General features: G+C 39.7%; 1 protein-coding gene across 5 annotated transcripts in view; it reads right to left on the bottom strand.

Annotated features, from left to right (window-relative positions):
• Positions 1-167: 167 nt before the first annotated feature.
• Positions 168-11851, bottom strand: part of dcp1b (decapping mRNA 1B) — a 99552-nt gene continuing 87868 nt past the window's right edge. For 4 of the 5 annotated variants that reach the window (XM_078568251.1, XM_078568253.1, XM_078568254.1 and 1 more), the window contains 2 exons: positions 3368-3631; positions 168-1725 (listed from right to left, as the gene is read on the bottom strand). In XM_078568251.1, coding sequence (XP_078424377.1) covers positions 1645-1725; positions 3368-3631 — 345 coding nt within the window. In that variant the 3' untranslated portion in view covers positions 168-1644. The remainder of the gene's footprint in view (positions 1726-3367; positions 3632-11851) is intronic. The other variant, XM_078568252.1, reaches the window with a different exon arrangement.

Genomic DNA, 11851 nt, shown 5'->3' with positions numbered 1-11851 from the left:
AATATGTCACAGGAGTAGGAAACAAATGCAGGCTCACCTATTTACAATGGCATGACAGCATTTTGGCATTTATATTTAGTGTATGATGTTATGGTCTCCGTGGACCGATAACTTTTAAAAAGATATCTGAATCCCCAGTGACTGACTGGAAGGATCACAGGACAAGATTTCAAGTTTTAAGACTTTTACTGTAATAAACAAACTAAAAGTAACATTGTCTAAACACTATTCAGTAGGGAACTTATACATTAAACTACAGAAAAGATCTCATGTTTAACATTTAAATGATCAAAAGTCCCTTTCCATGGTTATATTTTACTCTGTTCCTTAAGTGGGAACTTCATTCTCCAGGAACCAGTCTAAAGCAATTCTCAACTCCGAATGATTTGCTTACTTTTGCCATTTCCAGTCGGACAACTTCTAATCCCTAAACTGATTTTCACAGTGAGGGTTACCCTGGAGATTTCTCCATCTAGCCAAACCTAAGAAAATCTTCCAGCCACTTCAAATTCTCGCAAACTTGGTCTTTTCAATCCAAGTGTGAGCTCCCACCCACATTCTGCATGGTAAACAATAGAAACTGGCTGCCTCTATCTCTCCTTCTCAGATTCTAGCAGACTGGCCTGTCTGAAGTCCAGGGATATCTTAAGAAATCTATAAGTCAATACTACAATGGCTTGCTATGGACTCTTCCCCTCAAACTCCACCTCCATGGAAATATGAATCACATAGGCCTTGTATCTAGGTAGAAATGCTAACTAGCTTTCCTCTCGACCCCAACTCCATTCTATCTTTGAATTAAATAGACATGTTTAAAGTATAACTGTTGATAAAGTCTTATATTTCTAACACCTCCCTAAGAGACTAAAAGTCTATTCACCGTCAGCACAGCTGCTCTGATCATGTTTACAGGTGTGAATATCTCACATCTTCTTTCCAGTAAGACAACCTTTGTCCCTACTTTAGCCCTTAACAATCAAGCCACCCAAACTTCTTGCTGGGCAGAATGCAGAACATGCTACATGACCTCCTTCATTCCTCCATTTTAAACTAAATTAAAAAGACAGTGCCAAAACATAACCTTACAAAATTCATACTTGTAACAATGTCCCAGTTAGGTTTTACGCAAATAGTGTACAAGTTGCCTATGAAGGATTTATTTCTACACAATCTGAGGGGGGCCAGGGGGTGGAATGGGGAAAGAAAACTAATAGATGGTGCTGTAATTTTTTTTGTCAGGCAAGTAAAAGTGAGTTTTACTTTACCAACATCTTATGTACATTGATAAGTTGTTGATAATTCACAATGACAGACAGGTATTGCGTTTTTATTTGCTGAATCAATGAAAAAATACATTATCAATTTCCCATGAACTAAAAGTAGTCTTCAGAAAAAATTGATTCTTCAGATATCTCAGCTCCCTTTTAAATGCTCTTTATCTTACAACAACTTAAAATAAGTCTGATCGGCAGTAAAAGCTATCCAGTGTGAAAGATAGTCCTTTAAGCACTCCACTCAAAGCTAACACAATTTCAAAAATAAAAGTCTCTTATAAAATAAAAACAAAATAATTCCTTTATCAGTGTGTATCATCTTATTATCTTCACTAAATTATATCTCCTTTTACATCTTGTATCAAAACTTTCAGGTTTTCTTCTCTGCTGCAGTGTTTGGCTGGCCTGTGAGATAGGCTTCATAAATGACATTCACAAAGTTGGTATCGTTCTGAAATTCAAAATAACAAAAATGCAGAAGTTAGAAAATATTCAAAATTGAATGTTTACAAGATATTACAAAATAAATTGCTATAAAATTATTTTAACAGGGCTACCACACAATCAGGAAATGACAAAAATCTTACCAAGTAAATAGAAATACTGATCCCAATTGGCTAACACATTCATGAGTTCCCAAGAAATTAAACTGCCTCAACTTTAACTGAACGTTTCCAATAGATGAGCATGGAATTATTTATTGGAACTATTACTGATTTACTGTCAAACCTACTTTCACAATTACGAAATGGGCATGAAACACAATCAGTATTCATCCCCAAGGGTTACGCAATATTTTTAAATTAAAAAAAATAAAATTCCTACCACTAAATGTGTGAGAAAACTATTTATGTCTAAGAACCAAACAATGGATCAATTATTATTGAACAGGAACTGCTGGTGCAGACACGATGGGCCAAATGGCCTTCTGCGCCATAACAATTCTGAGATTCTGCTGAGCCAAGGCAACAACCTCAGCAGAGTTGTGTTTTCTAAATACATTATATTTGAAGTCATGGATTGGTGCTTCTTTGGGTCTTTGCTGTGTTGATGAATTTATTCTGCTTGCTAAGTCAGATGAGGATCTACAGGAGTTGGTGGATCGTCTTGATCAAGGCAACCAGAAATACAGTCCCCTGATTAATGTTGACAAGACAAAGATCTTGGGGATTGGTAGAAAGAACAGCAAGATTTTGATTAACGGAGTTCAGCTTGAACAGGCTGATATCTTCCACTATCTTGGGTCAATCATCACGGAAGATGCAGAGTACTGAAGAAATTCAGGCTAGACTTAACAAGGGTCATGGTTGTGAACTCACAAAAGAGTATTGAGTACCCACAGTATCCTGATTACAACAAAAATTCTTCTTCTGAAAGCACTTGCGTGGCCCGTGGCAATGTATGGCTGTGAAAGCTGAACCGTTAAGAGGAGTGATGAGGCTCGAATATGAGCATTTGAAATGAAAGGTCTCATTTAGATATTACATGTGTTATGGACTGCCAAACAGATAAACAAGAGGGTGCTTGAGAAATCTGGTGTTAAGGGGAACTTGTTTGAGGCAGTGATAGCAAGGAAGCTCACACGTGAGCTTCTGGACTTGCAAACAGGAATGGAGTGATTGGAAAAAGAGGTGAGGCAATGCAACACACCTGGAAAATGTGCACAAGCAACATCTAAGGTGGCATTGATGCATAATATCAGAATGTGGACTGGCCTCTCTACGAGAGGGGCAGTGAGGGCAACAGAAAATAGAATTCAGTGGAGAAAGATTATTCATTGTGCAGACAACCCTCAGAACAAGGACGGATGAAAGACAAGGATTGATGCTCAAGTAATTTAAAACAAAAAATTCCTCTTATCTGTGGGCTCAAGTGAGATGGTAGAATGGCTTTTGAATTTAAAGAGGCTGTTTGGTTTAACATATTAATATTAAACTTTAACCCAAAAACAGAGGAGAAAAAAATTACTAGTCTCTGTGACATAGTAAATAATAAATATATGCTTTTGAATTAATTTACAAGGTTATTACATGCAGTGACCAGAGCAATTCTTCCTCCAGAAGGTCCCAAATTAATTTATTAAAAAATTATACCTGCAAAAGGTACAAAAGGGTTTCCTGGAACTGAGTCTTGGTAAGCACATTTGGTGTTTTATTAATCAGCTCTCCCATCTGTGCAGCTGGATGCAAACAAACATTCAGCTGTTTAGGAACTGGAATGGTGTCTGCCTGTGGTAAAGGTATGGCACTTGCTTCTACTCCCATCATTGGCTTTCCCACTGCAGACTGGGCGAACACCATGGGTGACATCAATAGAGATGGCACCACTGTAGCTGGAATGCACTGTGGGGAAATTGCCTAATCAAGAAAGAAAACAAACAGCTAAGAGACACACTAAAGCAAAGTATAACTGTAAATAAAAACAACAATTTAAATTAGGAATTTCCAATAATTATGCCACTTTATCTTGCATAGTCTTCCAGAAAAGTAACTTCTGTTTGCTGTCCCCCGTTTTTAAAATTTCTTTCTTAAGCGTATCTCCTGGTTTCATTTCCCTTTGTCTCCCACTAATCTTTCCAGGACCTGTTTGGATAAAACAATGGAATATGCCTTTCAGTTTCAGGATTGGGAGACAAGATTAAAAAAAGAGTAGGACCACAAGGGTGCTAATCTAAGGAATACTCTCAGTGCCATTCAGATTAGAAACAGTAAGATAAAGAAGATGAATGCATGGATGAAGACTGTATAGAAGGGAGAGGATCAGATTTACAGGACATTAGGATCAGTCTTTTACAGTTTTATCCACTAGTTTTTTGTGTCATCAGCAAATTTTGTGATTGTGCTGCCTGTACCCAGATTCAGATCATCCATATATAACAGTGGCAAAACCAGTGTAAGACCTTTGTTCAAGAAAGGAGAAAAAGATAAATTGGGTAACTGCAGATCAGTTAGTCTAATGAGTTGTGGGAAAACTCAAAGGAGTAAAAATTCATTTGCATTTCACCCACTTGCACAGACACATTGCAACTACTGCCATATTATTTAAGGTGCTCCTTTGGCATCCTGGCAGCTACCTGAAATAAATGCTGACTTCATTCAAATATTCAAATGGGGCTTTGGGTTTGCATTAGAACCCTTTTAAGAAATTGGTGCCGATTCTTAAACCTGCCCAAACAAACATGGCATATTCAAGAAGCAAGCTGAGATAGTGGTATTTAAAAGGATCCCACCATCTTTATTAAGTTAAGTCTCTGGATAGTTGTTTTTGACTGCTGGGACTTTTGCAGTGCCTACTTTGAGATACATTCACCACTTGCCACACCCCTGATGCGACCCATTCCCATAACAGTCATGACATCCTCCTCGTCTGGGAGAGGACCTGAATGAACACTCTCTCTCTTCTGTCCACATTTCCTCTAATAATGACAGTGAAGAGGATAAGAGGTGCAGGATGAGGTGTCAGAAGTAAGAGGGGTGGAGTGAAATGCGCTGCAATAATTGGAGCAGTGTGCTGTGGTTCATTTATTTCAGGGTCATGCAAAGAATGAGGTGAGATACGAATTAGATGTCTTATCTTAACAAGTTCAGTAAAATCATAAATGTTTTCCTGTATTGCAGCCTTGTTCTGGGGTGATGCTCCTGGTGCTGACATGCATGCTTAAGTATATTGAAAAATGGTAGTCAAATTTTTTACTTCCTCTCTGACTTCTATCAACAGTTCATGTCATCAGTGGCTGATGGCTTCTCCAGGCTGGGGCTTTCCTTTTTTTTCCAAAACCAATTCCTTTTCTTTTTAATGGTCATCTCTAACAACTGTTTGATATTCTCTATACATCTACTAGTCACTTCAACTGTTATTTGTAAAAATTGCTGAAAAGTGTATAATTTTTCCACCACACCTTAATCCTCTTGCTCATGCATTCAGTTCTTTGCCTCTCATATTATTTAAAAGTTGTGAGATGTACCAGTTAGCCCAAGGTATCTAGTATATAGCAGTAAGGATAAGAGTACTGAAATTTAGCTGCACTAAGGATGACTTTGGACTTTGGCAAAATTGGGGTGGATATCCTACAGTTAGGCAACACTGTAGTAGTCTTACCCAGGGTTGGCAGCAAGAGGTTTGGGAATCCTTTGATCTGGCATCACAGGGGAAAGGGAACCTGAACTAGGGATGAAGTGTTTGGACTTACTAGTGAATCCCTGGTGTCTGTAATCGCAAGACTAAGATGCCAACTGTAGTGCTCCTACCACTTGTGTGTCTAAAATCAATTAACACACAATGGATTGAATTTGCAACCTTCCTCGTCTGAGTGACTGAGTATCTCATTCATCTGCGCTTTAAGGAAGCTTCAATTTACTTTATCACCAAGGGAAAGACAGTGTAAATAAAGAACCTTCACCAAGTCACAAAATTGAAAATTATTAAACGCCACCTTTGTAGCACCATTTCAGATGCTAGCTGTGACTCATTTGGTAGCACTCCCACTTCTGAGTCAGAAGGTTGTGGGTTCAAGTCCCAATCCAGGATTTGAGCACAAAAATCAAGGCTGACACTCCCAGTACAGGAGGAGTGCGGCACTGTCGGAGGTGCTGTCAGATGAGCCATTAAACCCAGGCCCCACTGTGGTCATGAAAGAAAAAAAAAGATTTGCATGTTATATAGTGCTTTCCACAGTCACCAGACATCTCAAAGCGCTTTACAGCCAATTAAGTACTTTTGAAGTGTCACTATTGTAATGTAAGTGACACAGTTGTCAATTTGCACACAGCAAACTCCTACAAACATCAATATGATCATGACCAAATAATCTGTTTTTGTGCTGTTGATTGAGGGGTAAATATTTACCAGGACATTGAGGATAACTCCTCTGCTCTGCTTTGAAATTGTGCCTTGGGATTTCTTTTTTACATTAACCAGTGATGGCAGATGGGGCCTCAGTTTAACATCTTATCCAAAAATCAGCAGCTCAGACAGTGCAGCACTCCTTGACTTACTGCCCTGTAGTGTCAGCTTTGCTGTTTTGCTCAAAACCAGGAGTGAAGCTTCTGCACAAAAACTTCTGACTCAGAGACGAAAGTGCCACCAACTGAACCACAGCTAGCACCTTAAGTGTTGCTACAAAGGTGCCATTTTAATAATTTTCAACACTGCAACATGATAAGGCACCAAATAAGTGCAAGCTTTTCTTCTTTTTTTCACTTTAAGGTTTCAACTGCTTCAACTACTGAAGGTGCAACAGTCTGCTCAAAAAGAAAGCTGTTTTAGGCTTACAGTGAAGTGATATGCCTATTTGAGTTGGCTCAGATTTGCCCCTGAATCAAAATGTTACAAACTGCTTTGATGTATTATGTCTTGAAATCTTTGAGATTGTTTCGTCTAGTATGAAAAATTGAGGAGCCTGCAAAAGTGCAGCAAATAAAAGCAGCAATGACAATATGGATGGATACTGCATACGAACTAAATGAAGAGTAAAGAATATACAACAGATACAAATTACAATAGGTCACAATATTAAGTATTTTTTATTATTTTGGTTTCCTGCATTCACAGGGGATTACCCACAAGCCTCAAAAGCTTTAGGATTTGTTGGTGTGGTTAGATCCACCTTACCTTCCCTGAGACAGAGATCTGGGTTTCCTGTGGCAGTGTTTCTAAATGGTAGCTATGTCCCAAATTCTATTGAGATGAACGTAAAACTGATCCACTTTTATCTCCATTGACTGGTATGTGTTTCAAAACAACTCAATGAGAATTCAAAATGGTATCAAATCACAATGGCAAAAATGTTTTGCAACTTTGAAATGCACACCACTTTAATGGAACAATAATCGCTAGTTTCAGATCATTTATTTGGAAGTCATTTTCTGCACTGACAATGGGTGTAGAGTAAAGGCTTGGGCAATTAACTCATGACTTACACCAAACTATTATTTTTAGTATAATTTGAACTTTTGTGACCAAAGTTTCATTTAACTGCACGTTACGAAGACTTAAGAAAGCCTGAATGCATAGCATAGAGGAAAATGCACAAACCTTCAATTTGAAAAAGGCAGCATATTTTGTAGCCATCTGGATATTATTGGCTTTAAACAGTTCTTGCACCACATGCAGAATGTCAGCCAAGCTTTAAACATATGTAAATTATTTCAAAAGTTTACATTAACTTTCTTAGATATTACTTAGAATATTACAGAGGATGGAGTGGACAGTTTAAACATGTCAACAGCAAGAATTAAGGCAAGAGAAGAGAGGCTAATATCTTCTCAACTTTGTTAGCAAGTATTTGGGTTTCATCAGAGTTTAGGCTGAGATGAGGTTTGTGAGTAACTGTTCCCTTAGTGATTGAGTTTGTAACATTACAAATTAAGTCACAGGATGTGTGGAGTGTAAGTCATGAGCCATTCTAGATTGACATCAAGTGGCAGAGGATGGAAGTCCCCGAGGGCATGAATGCTGAGCTCAAGAGCCAACTGCAATATTTCAGCAGAATAATTTCTGAATTACAAAAGCAAACTATTATTCTAGAGTATAATTTGAAATTTAATGATGAAAATTTCATTTCATTGGATGTTACTGAGATTTAGGAAAGCCTGAATACATAGGTGTAGTAAACCCGTGTTAGTGCTTTGTTCTAGAAGGTAGCCATTGAGACAGAGTGAGAGAGAGCGTGTGAGACACATATTTACATTTTCCGACTGGACATCAAGAACATCAACTCTGCTAAATCTACACCACAACGCTTGATGCATTCTTTCCACTCATTTGTGTTTACCTTGGGGGTCTCATTAATAATGAGTTTTTTGGTGAGGTATTGCAGCACCACCTACAGGCATAGTACCATTAGCCACACTAATTTTAATGTATAATGGATACAGTTAAAATTTGTCTGCTTTTGTCTGAAAATCAAGTGAAGCAGAGTCTCTTGTCAGCTTCTCCACTATTTGTTGGATTCTTAAGTATGCTTGGGTTAAAAAAAAATCAATTCTCAGGGCTTTGTTTTAACCCAAAAGATTCTTCTGCTGGTAAAGGGCTAGCAAGAGCTCTGCTTAACTGTAAATCAGAATATCTTCTACTAGATTGGTCAAAATCACTTCACAGCTTTTACATAATTTTCTAAATAAATTGGACTAATTAGTTTATCTCGTCAATTTTCTGGTCTGAGCTTAATGTTAAGTTATCTTCTCAGTGTAACTAGGGCTGGGAAATTAATGCAGTCGTCCTGGTGTTGCCTATATCCCAAGAATAAGCTAATGAAAATAGAGAAAAGGAGAGTATGGCCACATAGATAAGACGTTGAATGGTGAAAAGCAAAGGAGGGGAAAAAGATAATGCTTTTCAGACTGGAAAGAAAATGCGTAAATACATATAAACACTAAGTCCTCATTTAAAGTTATAGTTTTATTCCTGAAAAGTGCAACTTAAGTGAAACAACATTAAATGATTCAGATTTTTCCATTAAAGCCAAAATATAAGCTATAGTAAGGATCTTTTTCATCTTATGATAACATTAAAGCATTATACTCTTAAGCTGAAGTACTTGCCTCCTGCTTGCCACACATCCCACGCCCTGACCCCGTCTCTTACTGCCAACTCTCCGGTTCATGTCCTCTGCCGCTCCCTGACCCTTCCTCTCGTCGAGCTTTTCATTCCCTGCCTTTCTCTCCTGAGCCTTGCTGTGAGTGAGGGTTCTGGAGAAGAGCGGCGAGAGGCAAGAAGCCCAGCTTCAGCTTGCAGCCGTGAGCTGCAGAGGTAGCAAGAGGGAGCAACAGGGAATGGCAGGGGCAGAGGACTGGCAGCAAGAGAGAGCATCAGAGGCAATGTACTGGAAGGTCAGCAGCAAGAGGGAGTGTCAGGAAATGGCAGAGGCTGTGAACCAGAGGGCTGGCAGTAAGAGGGAGGGTCAAGAAACAACAATGGCCACTCCAAAACAGCGCTGATAGGGTCACGTGGCTCTTCAGGCTCAGCATTAAAGTACTTTTAAAAAAAACTTGTGTTGCTAAGCGCAAGTACGGGTCCCATTAACTGACTGACCTTAAAGCGGAACAACTTAAAACAACTTCCTTAATAAACCTGCAGTCACCCAAGTGACCATTAATTTTGTCCCAAATTATTGTTCCTAGAAGCTTCCTCACCATCAAGGTTAAATTGTTTGGCATGTAGTTGCTTGTCTATCTTTGCACCATTTTTTGAACACGGGTATAACACTTGCAATTGTCCAATCCTCTGGCACCAGCCTCGAGTCTAAGGAAGACTGGGAAATTATGGTCAGTGTCTTTGCAAGTTTCCACTTTCACTTACCTCAGTACCTTCAGATACATCTTATCTGATCCTGGTGTGGAATCAACTTTAAGTACAGACAACCTATCCAATGCCTCCTCATCAATTTTAAACCCTTCAAGTGTCTGAATTACCTCCCCTTTCACCATGACCTGTACAACATCATCATTTTCCTTGGTTCTGCCCCATGCCTCCATGCACAAATCTCCTTATTGGTTCCGAATCGGCCTCACACCACCTTTTACCATTTAAATGCCTACAAAAGACTTTTGGTTCCCTTTCATTTTAGCTGCCAGTCTCTTTTCATACTCTCTTTTTGCTTTTCTTATTTGTTTTATCACTCCCCTCCGGAGCTTCCATGTCCAGTCTGGTTCTTGGTCGTATTATTCAACTGACATCTGTCATAAGCACACTTTTTCTTCTTTATCTTAATCTCGATCTCTTTCATCATCCAGGGAGCTCTGGATTTGTTTGCCCTAACCTCTCTCCTTTGTGGGAATATATCTTGACTGTGCATGAACCATCTCTTATTTAAAGGCAGCCTATTGTTCAGTTACCGTCGTGCCTGCCAACCTTTGATTCCAATTTATCCGGCTCAAATCCATCCTTATCCCATTAAAGCTGACATCCCCCAGCTACCTATTCTTACTCTGGATTGTTCCTTGTCCTTTTCCATAATTAATCTAAATCTTATGACACCATAATCACTGTCCCCTAAAAGTTCCCCTACTGGCACATGATCCACTTGGCCCACCTCATTCTTAAGAGCCAGGTCTAGCAGTGCCTCCTTTCTCACTGGGCTGGAAGCATACTTCTGTTTAAAATTTTCCTGAACACAGTCAGTTAACTGGGCCTGTATTTGCGCTTAGCAACACAAGTTTTTTTAAAAAAGTACTTTCATGCTGGGTCTGAAGAGCCGCATGACCCCGTCGGCACTGTTTTGGAGCAGCCTTTGCTGTTTCTTGACCCTCTGCCAACCCTCTAGTTCACAGAAAGGGAATATCCTTTCCCTCCCTACCCTTTACACGACTACTATCCCGGTCTATATTCAGGTAATTAAAGTCGCCCATTATGACTATTCTATAATTCTTGCCTCTCTGTAATTTCCTTGCAAATTTGTTCCTCTACATCTTGCCCCTGGTTAGTGGCCTATATACTACATCGAGCAACGTAAATTGTACCATTTTTGTTCCTTAGCTCTAGCCAAATATATTCAGTCTCTGACCCATCTGGGGATTGCTCTCTCTTCAGCACTGCAATGCTCTCCTTAATCAATACTATCACCCCTCTTCCTTTCCTCCTCCTCCTATTTTTCCTGAACACCTTGCATCCAGGAATTTTAATACCCAGTCCTGCCCTTCTTTGAGCCATTTCTCTGTTATATCACATTTCCACATGGCAATCTGTGCCTGTAGCATACCAACCTATTTTCCACACATTGCACATTTACATACATGCATAATAACCCTAATTTAGTCTTAGTTATTTTCTCTCTAACTTTGAATCCACCCAATACCTTACTATTTCCTACTCTAGTTCTCCCAGTTTCTACACACCTTGGTATTCCTCTCTGATATTACCTCTTGATTCCCACATGCCCGCAAAGTTAGTTTAAATCCTCCCCAATAGAACTAGCAAATCACTCCTCAAGGAAATCAATCCCAGCTCTGTTTAGGCGTAACCCATCCAGCCTGTACAGGTCCCATCTCCACTAAGGCCAGTCCCAATGTCCCAAGAATCTAAAGCCCTCCGACTCCTGCACCATCTTTCCAGCCACACATTCATCTGCTTTATCCTCCCAGTTCTATGCTCACTTGCATGCGGAACTGGAAGTAATCCAGAGATTACTACTTTTGAGGTCCTGCTTGATAGTTTCGGACCTAGCTCCCTAAATGCTGAGTGCAGGACCACATCCCTCTTTCTGCCTATGTCACTGGAACCAATGTGGACCACAATCACTGGCTGTTCACCCTCCCCCCTCAGAACGCTCTGCAGCCTCTCAGGAACATCCTTGGCCCTGGCATCAGGGAGACAACATACAATCCTAGGTTTACACCTGCGGCCAGAAAAATGCCATCTATTCCCCTATCAAATCTCTTATCACTAATGCTCTTCCAGTCTTCTCTGTTCCTCCCCTTGTATAGTTGATCCAATCGTGGTGCCAGGGGCTAGATTCTGGCTGCCCTCCCCAGATGAACCATCACTTTCATCAGTATTCAAAACTGAATACTGATTGAGTGAGAGATGCACTCAAGGGACTCCTGCACTACATGCCAGTTTCTTCTTGACTGTAGCCGCCC

This window comes from Cetorhinus maximus, chromosome 22 (genome assembly GCF_964194155.1).
Source record: "Cetorhinus maximus chromosome 22, sCetMax3.hap1.1, whole genome shotgun sequence".
Lineage (NCBI taxonomy): Eukaryota > Metazoa > Chordata > Chondrichthyes > Lamniformes > Cetorhinidae > Cetorhinus > Cetorhinus maximus.
This window is presented reverse-complemented; position numbering and strand designations above follow the sequence as displayed.